The sequence below is a fragment of the Brassica napus genome, unplaced genomic scaffold (assembly GCF_020379485.1).
Source record: "Brassica napus cultivar Da-Ae unplaced genomic scaffold, Da-Ae ScsIHWf_2804;HRSCAF=3580, whole genome shotgun sequence".
NCBI lineage: Eukaryota > Viridiplantae > Streptophyta > Magnoliopsida > Brassicales > Brassicaceae > Brassica > Brassica napus.
Genome location: NW_026016070.1, coordinates 27,090 through 40,321, shown reverse-complemented (window position 1 = coordinate 40,321; position 13,232 = coordinate 27,090). Strand labels below are relative to the sequence as shown.

Sequence of the window (13,232 nt, the reverse complement as noted above, 5' to 3'; positions counted from 1 at the left end):
CTTCTGTGTGTGTATTCTTCTTAGGACTAGACGTGTTTTTGTCTTGTTGGAGAAGAAAAGAGAAACATGTATGTTCATGTTTATGTTTATTATCGCCACTCTTATGAAATCTTTGTCCTTTCGTAAATTTCACATAATTGATGCGTTCCCCACATGCCTAACAGTTGAACCAGAAACGAGACCATGCATGTATAAGGAAGAACGGGTTTCGCTTCATGGTAGGACCGTGTCTATTGTCTGGCACTCAACAAACAAAAAAAACGTTATCCACCACGCCTGCGTTATCACATGTGTGAAGCTTTTCTTCTAGGCAGTTACACTTGAGAAGGAGCCCTCTTCTTGCCTTTCTTTACCTCTGCTCCACCATTTTCTGCCTGCTCTGCCTTCTTCTGGGCACGGATCATTGCTCGCCTTGCGCGCGGTCGCATCTCTCTCACTGTACGAGGAGGCATCACGAATGGCTCGAGTGGCTTGTCCCCAAAAGGATGCTCACTGCCTTCAAATATCCTCAGCTTCCGATCTCTGTCCTATAAAAACAAACCCACATGAAAAAAACTCAGCACATTGTTGTTGGCAAGGAACAAATCCTGAACATTGCAAGCTAATTTATCTAGGAACAGAGACTAGCAACAAATAACCAAACAGGCAAGCTGGAAATGATAATGTATGGAAATATTATCCCACCAAAGAAAAAACAAAGGATCTCAAACGCTGACTCATGAGGGATTCTACAGTATTTAAGAAAAGAAAGAGACAGGGAACTAGTAAAACGTTTCAGACACAACATTAGAGAGTGTAGTACTCACATCACGCAAATTGTTAGTTGGAAGCATGCGCCAGACAGCCTTGCGGATGACCTCGGTGGGGTCTTTGGCCATCTGATCTTTCAGACTGCGTTCTTTCAGGTGTCCAACGTACCTGTAAACAAACAAAGCAAAGAGGGATTAATATTTAAATAAAATAAAAATCATGATGAATCCCTATCTTGCAAGCAGGCGAAGAAGATATATCTATAGGAAAAAAAGAAGAAGGTAGGGTGGGAACTTGCCCAGTATGCCAGCGGTAGAACTTGTCAGTGAGCTTTCTTCCAGTGATGCCGATATCCTTAGCATTGAGAACAATGCAAATATCCCCATCATCGCGGTTGGGACAATAAGTAGGCTTATCTTTGGCTTGAAGCACAGTTGATATCTGAGATGCTAGTCTACCCAGAACCTAATGTATGAAAATGAGAAATGAGATCCTAGTATTAGGGGAAGCCCTGTAATTAATGTTTTAACACAATAAAGAGACCTGGCCTTTGGCATCAAAAACTCGCCAACGAAGACCGTCGAGATTGATACGCTTTATACCCGCCACAGCTTTCTGGCAAAATAATATTCAAGATCAACAATGCATAGCCAAAGGTCCTATTTTGATCAATTTTGTTGCATACGTAACTAATAAACAAGAAAGAGGCCTCTACCGAAACTGAAATTTATGGAAGAAGCAAGAAAGAAGTAAGCTCTTTGTTTGTTACCTTTAGGTTGCCACTGAATGAGGCAGCTTGAGTGGCCATCGTTATTCTGCTGCAGGAATAAGTTTCTTCAGAACTACGATCCTAAAATCAATACAGAAAGGCACATTCATCCTTTAAAAACTTAATCAATATAGAAAGTCTGCAGCTATTTGCATCTGCGCAAGAGAGAGAAAGAGAGTGAGATGACTCACCGGAAGCGACGGCGGCGGTGACAAGGAAATAGAGCGAGATCGAGAGCTTGGAAACACAAAGGGTTTAGGAGAAGAGCCCTTTACAGAAGGGGTTGGGCCTGGAAGGGTCCATTAAATTCCCCTTTTGTTTTGTTGGGTCAGATAAATTGCATGTTTATTTATTATGATCAGAATTTAACAAAACAAGCCCACTAGAGTATTATTAATTGGGCCTAAAGGCCTGCTGCATCACTCATATTAGGCCTTGGCGCACGTGCGTGTGGCCGTAAGAGATGGAGAGACCGTTGAGTCATGAGATCTTCGTTACGCCTCCTGGAAAACAGAAAGGGAAAAAGAAAAGAGTCTGTTGGTGGTACAAATGGAGCACCACCAAGGACTAGCTTCCCATGGCGGCCACTGGATTACATGTGCTATCTGCCGTCGGCTTACGCATCGGAGAGAAGCACAAGCTTTCTGTAGGAGTAGTAGCCCTACCCCGAGTCTCCAGTTCTGTCAGGGCTTTTAGCTCGGAGCAGCGATCGGCTAAGAGCTTCAGGGACTACCTAGAGGCGGCTAGGGAATTCATCAGACCCGAAGAAAACAGCCCCTCTCGCTGGTTCTCTCCCCTCGAAAGCAAGGCTCGATGTGACCGCGCCCCGCTCCTTCTCTTCCTACCTGGTTAGTTGAGGGAAAATCTGCAATTGCTTTTAGCTCAGATTCAGAAACTGACTACTAGTGGTGTAGGTATCGACGGAAATGGACTCGGCCTAATGAGACAGCACCATAAACTTGGACAGTGAGTGCCCCCCCCCGCCCTTTCTATCGATTCTTCTTTTTGGATTTCTCGATTAGGTTAATTGTGCTTTTCTTTTTCCAAGGATGTTTGATATCTGGTGCCTTCACATTCCACCCAGTAATCGTACTGCATTCCCAGGTATTGCTTTCTCTCTACATTATTTTTTGGTGATGATAGTTAGTTTCTCTTTCTCTTACACTTACTGAATGCTTTAGATCTTGTCCGCATGGTCGAAACAACTGTCAAATCTGAAAGTCAGCGGTCACCTGGTAAACCCATTTATCTTGTTGGAGAATCTCTCGGTGCCTGCATTGCACTTGCCGTTGCTGCCTGCAATCCTCATTTTGATCTTCTCTTGATTCTTTCTAATCCAGGTGACCTTTGTTAGCCTTCCTTTCATTTGTCAATCTCACTCTACTCGCTGTCTGTTTCTGTTTGACCTCATACATTTCCTTACATGGTTTTATGCCTACTGTTAATGCGTATGACTTTAGTGGCTGGCTGCATTATATACTCAACTGACTTTCTGACCTTGAAAAGTAGTCTCACCATCTCTTCTATTGCATTTGCAGCTACATCATTTGGAAACTCTTCGCTGCAACATCTTCCTCCCCTGCTCAAACTCTTGCCTCACCAACTTGATCTTGCTTTTCCTTCTGTCTTAAGCTTGATTCCAGGTTTTCTTAAATTTATCCCTTCACATATTTTGGAAACAAATGAGCCCTTCCCTTCAAAATTTGGTTCAAGTGTATACTTTGATTCATGTTAACATGTGAGTTAAGACATGGTTTTTAAGTTCTACTGTAATTTCAAGGTGGCCCTTTAAAAAGAATGATTGCTCACTGGGTCAGGGGACTTCCGGAGAACGAAACAGCTGCAAACATTTATCAAGATTTGGTGACAGCATCGACATTCACATCTGTAGGTGAAAAACTCATTTTATGGTCGTTCGTTCGTTTCCCAATCTTGTCAAAATGGTTAACAATCTGCTGCCTATGCAGATCCTGGCTGATACATTTGGGAGAGAAACACTTTTGTGGAAGCTCAAGTTGCTTGATTCCGCTTCTCTTTTTGCCAATGCCCATCTTCATCTAGTACAAGCTCAGACTCTAATTCTATCCAGGTTTGTAATATCTGTTCCCTCTAATATTCGTTGGAATTTACACCAGAGTATATCAAGTACGTTGAGCTAACTTGTTTGCCAACCACAGCGGAAATGACCATATATTACCCAGTACATGTGAAGGCAAACGACTTCGCAAAAAACTGCCTAAATGTGAAGTCCGTTCCTTCAAAGACAACGGTCATTGCCTTTTTCTTGTATGCTCTGCTGCTTTCATTCGAATACAATGGCCAAATACTGAATATTATCTCACTCATAAAATGCTTCGTGAACATCTCCTTTTGCTGTTGGATATGACAGGAGGACGGCATTGATCTGGTCAGTATCATTAAGGCCACTTCTTTTTACCGGCGTGGGCGTCATCAGGATTACATCTCCGACTTCATCCCACCAACCTTCTCTGAATTTAACAAATGTTATGGCGTCAACAGGTTCCTACCTACACATACATATATAATGTCTTAAAATTTCTTGCATGACTTAATCTTTGCTTTTTTCTGTTTGTAACGAGATAGGCTCCTTGAGGTGATCATGGGCCCTGTGTTTCTGTCGACTACAGTAGATGGGAAAGTGGTGAGGGGGCTTGGGGGAATACCATCGGAAGGACCTGTACTACTAGTGGGAAATCATATGCTACTGGCGAGTGACAAAATATCACTCCCAGGTCAATTTGTTCACGAGAGGAACATCAATTTGCGGCCTCTTGTGCATCCGATGATGTTTAGAAGAATGAGAGATGGATTGTTACCTGATGTGTCTGGTTACGACACACTCAGAATGATGGGGTCGGTGCCCATCTCAGCCACCCACCTTCATAATCTCTTGTCTGCAAAATCCCATATTCTGTTGTTTCCAGGAGGCATACGCGAAGCTCTACACCGCAAGGTGACTAGTTTTCCACTCATTGGGTTTCCGGCTTAGAGTCACATAAATGAAAGCAGATACTTTGGACATCTGAATATAGTTTCAAGGTGTCATAATTGTGTTGTATTGCTGCTATCGTTTGTTGTAGTGGTGAAAACAAGTCATCACAATTTAGTCAATAACAGGGAGAAGACTACAAGCTGATGTGGCCAGAGAAACCGGAGTTTGTGAGAGCGGCAGCCAAATTTGGAGCCAAAATAGTTCCCTTTTGTGGGGTTGGAGAAGATGATTTCTTGAAAGTAAGCACATCACATTTTCGTGCCCAACCATGTGCAATAATATATAGCTGGTGTGACGAATGCAGGTAATTGTGGACTACAACGACCAGATAAAAGTTCCGATTGTTAGAGAAGTGCTAAAAAGAGTGACAGCGGAAGGCCCGGAGGTGAGGTAATGTGAATTAGAGAGCAGCGTACGTTGGTAATTTTAATTTATTGTAAAAATGGGTGTTGTTGGTGTGTGACGTATGCCATGTGTGGTGTGTTTCAAAGGGGAAGCGTAGAAGGAGAAGAGGGTAACCAAGATTTCCACATGCCAGGAGTGATACCCAAGTGTCCTGGGAGATACTATTACTACTTTGGGAAAGAGATAGAGACGGGAGAGGAAGAATTAAGGGACAGAGAGAAGGCAAAGGAAGTGTACGCCGAGGTGAAGAAGGAGATTGAGAGATGCATAGAGTTTGTGAAGCAGAGAAGGGAGGAAGATCCTTACAGACCTCTCTTGCCTCGTCTCCACTATCACCTGAAGCACGGTCTCCTCACCCCCGTCCCCACTTTTCCCTTTTGAACATATTTACACAATTGGATTTATCAATCAAAAGTGTAATTCGGTGACGGTAGTACTGATATCAATCTATAACATTTGGGCTCACATACATCGTCAGATTTCTCATATACCCAAGTTTTTGGGAAAACAACATATCCCTAATATGTAACTAACTGAGTTAAGAGTTCAGTGTTGAATCAACTCAGGAATGAGCTTGAGAAGAAAGGAGAGCTCTCTCTCAGAGAAGTTTGGCTTTGGCTTAGTATCATGAGCATCTCTATTGGATGGCTTCATCATCTCCCTCACAGCCTCTGTCATCTCTTCCACATGATCCACTATGACTCCTTCTATTCCCATCAAATGCTGCATATACACCGCCTCGGCTACGTTGTTGAGCTTCCCGTATGTCATCAGAGAGAGTTTGGATTCTTTTATCCTGTTGACGGCAGCTGGGTTCCTGAAAACACCCTTCACCTCCGAGACAATCCCTTGGAGGCCTCCCTCTACACATACTTTGATTGCTTCCTCCAGTGAATTCCTTCTCACGTCGTAGTACATCTCTGTACCTCCGTTTGTCAAGAAGAATACCTGTTTTTTTTTCCATCCCAAGGCACATAAGTTGAGTGGAAAGTTTCTAAGCTTTTTGGATCAAACAAAGATGAAGGCTACTTACAGGGTAGATGCTCTGCAACTTCCTGGCGAGGAGGGCAGCATCAGGGTGAAAGCTGGAGAAGATGATGGGTCTGTCTTTTCCATAATCACACACCACCTGTCACATTCGTTTGCAAACCCCAGTGAGTAGGCAATTGAAGCCAAACCAACCTAATGACATTCACAGTCAAGTATTAGTACCTGCAAGATCGGGAGGAGAAGACGGGAGAGGTGGTCGGAGGAATAGACAAGGTTGTCGTCAAGCTTGAGCTCGATGTTGAAACCCAGCTTGGGCTCAACTTTCTCAAAAGCCTCCTGGAGAGTACAGAGAGAGTCGTCTTGTTGGACGCACCACTTGAGGATCTTTCCTTCCTTCGTCTTCCTCAGCAATGGCTTCCCGCTCTTCTCTGTTTCCCTCTGTTTCCCGTAGGACATGAACTCGGACGAGCTAACCTCCGTGACCCTCTTCTCGTAGACCACTCCCTGTTCCATTCATTATATTTCTTGTTATAATCTCAGGACATCAACAATCCAAAGCTACTAATTACTAAAAGGGCGTCTTACGTTATCTTCAGAGTAGATGAAGTCGTCGTGGAAAATGACTGGGCAGCCATCTCTGGTGACCTGTGTGTTTGATCAAAAAGTAATTTTTATTTTCACTTTCCAGAACAAAAAAAAGTCAACGAATAAAAACTTCCACGTGCTATGGCCGGCTATCACGTGGAGCTAAAAAAAAAAAAAAGTAGCGAGCCGACACAGAACAAAACATGGGAAGGAAAGAAAGAAACCTGAACATCGAATTCGATAAAGTCGAGAGGGAGTTTTGAAGCGGCATTGAAGGAGAGGATGGAGTTTTCCTTGAAGGCAGAGAACCTTGGATCAGGCGACTGCAACATGTTCATGCCGTGACCTCTATGTCCCACAACCAGAAACTTTGGGATCTTGAAAGAGCTTAGACCACCAGGCGAGAAACGAGAAGCGCAGAGGGAGGGATTCTCATGGAAGTTGTCGAGGCTAGGCACTTCCGTTACATGAATTGCTTTCAGAGACATTTTTATTTATGTATAGAGATCAAAAGAGGAGCTAGGGAGCAGATTTGTTGGATGGGTTCAGAGATGGACTTTGGGTGAGGGGTTAATATATATATATATGATATAAAAGAAGGAAGATGAAGATGGGATCTTGGAATATTCCTGAGGATCACCACGTCATCATTCGGCTTCGTTCCTAATAACAGTCAAATTATCCCTTTTGGATATTCGACTCGCTCTTTCCCGGTTCCTTGCAGTCGATAGATGTTGACACCTTTCCTTTCCTAGTTTCTAATCTTTCGGAATATTCCAACGCATATTATTATCCTCCAAATCCAAATCCTCTACTAATTAAAAGGCTTTGGTAATAACTTTGATGTGGGCGACACAGCCCATAAGTTAGGGGTTCGTTACCCAGGATACCATTCGATGATACTACTGCAAGGTGCTGAAGCAGAGCCAACAAGATCATAGAGACCATCACGGAGAAGCTTGTCTAAACAGGGCGTCACCCTTCTTGAATGTCTGATATGGTGATGTCATCCAATATAAAACTATTGTTAAGGCAGACCAAAGAAAGTCTCTATTCCCAGCTACAGATAGCATAACGTCTGTGTATATATTCACTTTTGGCAACCTCCACAAGTTCAGGTTACTGTAAGAACCAAAGACAACTGGGTCGAGTAATGAATCCTAAATAACCTCAACAAATAGATTGCATTCCAAACAAGTGCAACTAATCTCACGATAAAGACCTACTGTCAATTAAGACAATAAACATTTACTTCATCAGATTGAAACAAATACATATGTACTTAAGCAAAAGAAAAACCTCGTCTTATTATCCAGATATGTATATGATATTATGATTTTCCAAAAAAAAAGCAGCCTACCATGAAATCTTGATTAATTTTGCTGGCAATATTTTTGTTCCCTCTAAACTCTAAAGAATACCATGACCAACTTACAAGCACGGAAAACTGATAGAGAGAGAGAGAGAGAGAGAGAGAGAGAGAGAGAGTTGGGGAGCTTATATTCGGGAAAGATGGATCTCTTGAAGGAGCAACGATCTAGCTTTGTTAACGTTGGTGAACCAAAGGCAAATATGATCCTCAAGATCCTTGAGTTGATGGGTGAGGTTAAGGTGAGTCTTGCGAAGCTGTTTCAAAATCTCCTGAACTGAATAAACGTCCCTCCCCCTCTCCAATCCAAGCCGAATGAAAAGCTTGTCGTATTCAATTCCCGTGTGCAGGCGGGAGACAAGACGGTCAATGGTGTCGAGATCTTTGTTGAGCACAAAAGTACCCTTGGCAGCAGCATTGAGCTGAGAAATGTTAGTCAACTCCTTCTTCTTGAAACTGTGAGGGAGGTAAGGACTGCACAGGGGACCTGCAAACAACAAGGGTAGGGTAGTGCATGAGAGGCAGAAGCAGCAGCAACCAAGATATAAGGGGAGGGCAGAACCAGCTGTGGCATGGTGGATGAGGCGGACCCGTGACCTAGACTTACGGAGACGGGTGTCCAGCTTGTGCTTCAGCTGGGAGAAGCATAGTTGAGTGTCTCGGAAGCTGTGAGATTCAGGAGACGAGAAAGGGTTTTCAAAAGTGTCGAGCTTGAGGAAGACGTCGAATGCCAAGTTACAGAGGGACTCGTCAATGGCGTTGGAATCAACGGGGAGGATGTGGAAGAGGTCAAAGAGGGGTGTGTAGAGGTGGCGAGCGGTGTGTACGCTTTGGTAAAGATTCAAGCAAAGGCGCGTGGCACTTTCGCTGTGTTGAAAGTAAGTGGAGATGAGATGGGTGAGTGTAGTAGGCTTGGCGTGGCTAAGAGCTTCTTGGACGCATTCATTGTTTGGTTGAAGAACTTGAGAGAGAAGCAGCTCGGTCCGATCATTGATGTCGGGTTGGATGGGAAGATGAGCAGGGGGGTCAACCACGTGAACCAGTGAACGTATGTCGTGGTAGGATGGGGTCTGAAAAGCGTGAGCCAGCTCGCGGCTGAGATTAAAGGTAGGCGACGGATTGGACGCGTTGTTTCTGGAGGAGGAGGGCAGGCTGTCTGTACAAAGCCAGCCAAAGACGAAACTCGTTTAGGCATTTCAACAAACAGGTGGTGTGCCTGCGGAATTATACAAAATAAAGAAGAAGAAGCGGGGTATTACCTAGAGATGATGATGGATGAGGAAGAGGGTCGTCGCCGGGAGAGGCTTGGTTGAAGGAAAGGCAGTGCGGCATCTAGAAAGAAGAGACGAAGAATAACAAACTTGATTCATAAATGGAGTGGGAAAGCTACTTGTGATGGCAAGTGGAAAATTTGCCTTTGTGTGCCCAATCAATCAATATACGGTAAATAATCTAAAACCACATTAACCTCCCAATATTCTCAATCTTAGTACTGTTAAGACCATAAAATATCGAAGGTGAGGAAACACAAGTCTTTTCTTTTTTTAAAAAAAAAATTTGTTTTGTTCACTGTTCCACTTCCCAAGGAAAAATGATTAGATTCTAAAATTTGCTATCTCTATGATAAAGTAAAATAACTAGAAGTCATCGGCTGTCTAAATAGATAAGGTAGCAAGGAGAGATCGAACCTGATTCTCTGAGATTCTTCTTTCAGACAAAAGCTATGGAGTATTATTCTGGAGTCTCTCCGCCTAGGAATCCTTCTCAGGTTAGTTCCCTTCACTTGTACAGTTCATGCTATCTCTCTCGATAAATCCTAAGATTGTGTGGGGGAAATGAACCAATCGACCACAAACATAAAGTAACATTTTACGCTTGCTAGTACCTAGTTCAAACCAAGCACACCATATGGTATGCTTTACATTTTAGGCTCTTCTGGCCACTCTCACATATTGTTTCTTGTTTTCTCTGTTTTCCGGCTTACTGAATTGTTAACTCCTCCTCCATTCAGCTTTCGTGGGCGGGGAATTTGATTTTGGCCTACCAGAGCTTTGGTGTTGTCTACGGTGACCTCTGTACATCTCCTCTCTATGTGTTTCCTAACACATTTATCGGCAAGTTGCATAAGCAGCATCACGACGAGGAAGCCGTATTCGGTGTCTTCTCTTTGATTTTCTGGACCCTCACGCTGATTCCCCTTCTCAAGTACCTTCTTGTATTACTCAATGCCCATGACAATGGACAAGGTTCACTCTCTTTTTTTTTCATTCCTAACTTCTTTCCTCTTCTGCCTTTTTAACAGTGTTTTCTTTTCGCTCTCTCCAGGCGGAACATTTGCTCTCTATTCGCTGCTTTGTAGGCATGCTAAGCTTAGCTTACTTCCTAACCAGCAAGCTGCTGACGAAGAGCTCTCAACTTACAAGTCTGATCCCTCCACTGATACTGCAACTTCCTCCCCCTTTAAAAGAATCTTTGAGAAGCACAAAAGGCTGAGGACTGTGTTGCTGCTTCTTGTACTTTCTGCTGCTGCTATGGTCATAGGAAACGGGGTTTTGACTCCAGCAATATCTGGTAAAGTATTCCTTTATTTTACATTCGGAGTTGGAGCTGGAGCTGTTATCCTTCACTTCTTTCAGCGCAAACCTCCTTCTCCGAGACTAGTCTTATTTATTTTTCTATTTTTGGACCGGGACTATAAATGGCTCCTATGCTTTCTTGCAGTTCTGTCTTCCATGTCAGGTTTACAAGCTACAGAGAAGAAATCAACTGACGGTATATGATGCTTATTGCTTCCACCATGTTCTTGTATCAATTGTTCGATTACATCTTTTGGACTTTCTTTTTGGTTCGGTGTTTTGTTTTGGAGTATGAAGGTTTTCTCTTTAACCACTGCAGGCGAACTTCTGCTTCTTGCCTGTGTCATACTAGTTGGATTGTTTGCTTTCCAACACTCTGGTACTCACAGGGTGGCTTTTATGTTTGCACCAATTGTGATCATCTGGCTTATTTCAATCCTCTTCATCGGTTTTTACAACATCATACACTGGAATCCGAAGATAATTTATGCAATTTCGCCGCTTTATATCATCAAATTTTTCAGAGTGACTGGTCAAGATGGCTGGATTTCTCTTGGTGGGGTTCTTCTTTCTGTAACAGGTACTTCGGTTCTGGTTCTGGATCAAGACATAACCATAATATATTTCTTTTCTTCTGAATCATGTATTTTCTAACTTGGGAATGGTCTTATGAGCTGGTTCACTAAAGTGATTATCACTGTCTCATCAGGTACTGAAGCTATGTTTTCAAATCTTGGCCATTTCAGCTCGGTCTCAATCAGAGTAAGTGGAGGTTCCATGTCTGAGTGCTGTACATCAGTTATCAGCCTTGCTAGTCATCCTTCAACATATGTCCATGCTGGTTTCGCAGCCTTGTTTGTTACATTTTTACTTCTTTTTGTTCTGTGCAGCTTGCTTTCGCCTTCCTTGTGTACCCATGTCTGGTTGTACAATACATGGGCCAGGCAGCTTTCTTATCAAAGAACCTCGGGTCTATTCCCAACAGTTTTTACAGTTCAGTCCCAGGTTTGTTTACTCGCACACCAGTTTTTGAAATTCACTTGTTTCATTTACGTAATGCGAACCTTTATATGATATTGTTGGTCCTTTATGCAGATCCTGTTTTCTGGCCTGTATTTGTTATTGCTACACTTGCAGCCATCGTTGGCAGTCAGGCTGTGATAACCGCCACATTTTCAATAATCAAACAATGCCATGCTCTTGGATGCTTCCCACGAGTCAAAGTAGTCCATACTTCAAAACATGGACATATGTATATCCCGGAGATCAACTGGATCCTGATGATCCTGACTCTTGCAATAACTATAGGTTTCCGGGACACAACTTTGATTGGAAATGCCTACGGTAGACTTTCTATTCACTGGAGTCTTTTTTTTTTTTTTTCCCTCTCCAGGACCTGATGGTGATTTTCTCGTTACTAACAGGACTCGCCTGCATGATGGTAATGTTCATCACAACGTTTCTCATGGCTCTTGTCATAGTCGTGGTGTGGGGGAAGAGTTGTTTTCTGGCGGCTTTGTTCCTAGGAACGCTATGGATAATCGAAGGTGCCTATCTCTCAGCGGCGCTCATGAAACTTCCACAGGGTGGTTGGGTATCTTTGGTGCTCGCTTTCATATTTATGACCGCTATGTATGTGTGGCACTATGGTAGTCGCAGGAAATACAGCTTTGATCTTCATAACAAAGTTTCACTGAAGTGGTTGCTGGGACTAGGACCTAGTCTTGGTATCGTCCGTGTGCCCGGAATAGGACTTGTATACTCAGAACTTGCAACTGGAGTTCCTGCAATTTTCTCACACTTTGTCACCAACATCCCGGCATTCCATAAAGTTGTGGTGTTTGTTTGTGTGAAATCAGTGCCAGTGCCGCATGTACTTCCTGAAGAACGCTTCCTCGTTGGCCGTGTTTGCCCAAAGCCTTATCGTATGTACAGGTGCATAGTGAGGTATGGGTACAAAGACATTCAACGGGAGGACGGGGACTTTGAGAATCAGTTGATACAGAGCATAGCGGAGTTCATCCAAATGGAAGCAGGGGACCTCCAATCCTCGGCTTCCGAGTCCCAGTCATATGATGGGAGAATGGCCGTGTTAAGTAGCCACAAGACTAGTCTCTCAAACTCAATCCTGACGGTTTCAGAGGTAGAGGAGTATGATGAGACGGGGAGACAAAGCAGTAAATCTATGACCTTGCAGAGTTTGCGATCAGTGTACGAGGAAGAGTATCAGCAGGGGGGGCAAGTGAGGAGAAGGCGTGTGAGGTTCGGGTTAACGCAGGCAAGTCGTGGGATGGAGGGGTCGGTGAGGGAAGAGCTAATGGATCTGATAGGGGCGAAAGAGGCAGGGGTTGCATATGTAATGGGACATTCGTATGTGAAAGCAAGGAAATCATCGTCGTGGCTGAAGAAGCAGACAATTGATATAGGATACTCGTTTCTGAGGAAGAACTGCAGAGGGCCAGCGGTAGCACTCAACATACCTCACATCAGCCTCATTGAAGTTGGCATGGTCTACTATGTTTGATTGAGCCAAATAAAAGAATGCAGGTCTAGTAGTGTAGTAGCATCTTCACCGATGATGCAACATTCGTGGTGTATGCTTATTATTTATATACTCCTTATGTTTCACACACTACACTGAACTTGATGTATTTGTATTCTAGTATTGTATTGTATTGTATTTGAAAAAATTCTTTAAAAAATATATTGTATTGGAATTAGACGGCATGAAGTTTCTCTCTCGCCCCAACGTGGACCCCACCAGTTTCCAAAAGA

General features: G+C 43.4%; 5 protein-coding genes across 6 annotated transcripts; 2 read left to right on the top strand and 3 right to left on the bottom strand.

Moving 5' to 3' along the window:
• Nucleotides 1–55: 55 nt before the first annotated feature.
• Nucleotides 56–1,756, bottom strand: LOC125602321 (50S ribosomal protein L13-like). 2 transcript variants are annotated; one of them, XM_048774012.1, is made up of 6 exons: nt 1,711–1,756; nt 1,520–1,600; nt 1,294–1,365; nt 1,049–1,215; nt 807–918; nt 56–527 (listed from the first exon to the last, which is right to left on the bottom strand). In XM_048774012.1, the coding sequence occupies exons 2-6, from the start codon at nt 1,556–1,558 to the stop codon at nt 315–317; spliced, it is 603 nt and encodes a 200-aa protein (XP_048629969.1). In that variant the 5' UTR covers nt 1,559–1,600; nt 1,711–1,756; the 3' UTR covers nt 56–314. The 2 variants fall into 2 exon arrangements, with proteins under 2 accessions (XP_048629969.1, XP_048629970.1); XM_048774013.1 differs by having other exon boundaries at nt 1,520–1,565; nt 1,711–1,754.
• Nucleotides 1,757–2,081: 325 nt separating this feature from the next.
• LOC106436511 (phytyl ester synthase 2, chloroplastic-like) lies at nt 2,082–5,333 on the top strand. The gene is made up of 13 exons (XM_048774004.1): nt 2,082–2,367; nt 2,434–2,485; nt 2,568–2,623; nt 2,701–2,859; nt 3,058–3,162; nt 3,300–3,406; nt 3,487–3,608; nt 3,697–3,805; nt 3,909–4,039; nt 4,124–4,493; nt 4,658–4,771; nt 4,837–4,922; nt 5,024–5,333. The coding sequence occupies exons 1-13, from the start codon at nt 2,097–2,099 to the stop codon at nt 5,316–5,318; spliced, it is 1,977 nt and encodes a 658-aa protein (XP_048629961.1). The 5' UTR covers nt 2,082–2,096; the 3' UTR covers nt 5,319–5,333.
• A 35-nt stretch (nt 5,334–5,368) lies between these two features.
• On the bottom strand, nt 5,369–7,148 carry LOC125602320 (glycerophosphodiester phosphodiesterase GDPD1, chloroplastic-like). Its single transcript, XM_048774006.1, has 5 exons — nt 6,737–7,148; nt 6,513–6,572; nt 6,150–6,431; nt 5,971–6,066; nt 5,369–5,885 (listed from the first exon to the last, which is right to left on the bottom strand). The coding sequence occupies exons 1-5, from the start codon at nt 6,998–7,000 to the stop codon at nt 5,484–5,486; spliced, it is 1,104 nt and encodes a 367-aa protein (XP_048629963.1). The 5' UTR covers nt 7,001–7,148; the 3' UTR covers nt 5,369–5,483.
• Nucleotides 7,149–7,729: 581 nt separating this feature from the next.
• On the bottom strand, nt 7,730–9,358 carry LOC106436518 (UPF0496 protein At3g19330-like). The gene is made up of 3 exons (XM_022713693.2): nt 9,141–9,358; nt 8,444–9,037; nt 7,730–8,368 (listed from the first exon to the last, which is right to left on the bottom strand). Exons 1-3 carry the CDS (start codon nt 9,211–9,213, stop codon nt 8,010–8,012), a joined length of 1,026 nt encoding a protein of 341 aa, XP_022569414.2. The 5' UTR covers nt 9,214–9,358; the 3' UTR covers nt 7,730–8,009.
• A 58-nt stretch (nt 9,359–9,416) lies between these two features.
• Nucleotides 9,417–13,184, top strand: LOC106436513 (potassium transporter 4). The gene is made up of 9 exons (XM_013877476.3): nt 9,417–9,649; nt 9,893–10,127; nt 10,207–10,452; nt 10,603–10,653; nt 10,777–11,037; nt 11,167–11,219; nt 11,348–11,462; nt 11,553–11,801; nt 11,882–13,184. The coding sequence occupies exons 1-9, from the start codon at nt 9,605–9,607 to the stop codon at nt 12,979–12,981; spliced, it is 2,355 nt and encodes a 784-aa protein (XP_013732930.2). The 5' UTR covers nt 9,417–9,604; the 3' UTR covers nt 12,982–13,184.
• Nucleotides 13,185–13,232: the final 48 nt, after the last annotated feature.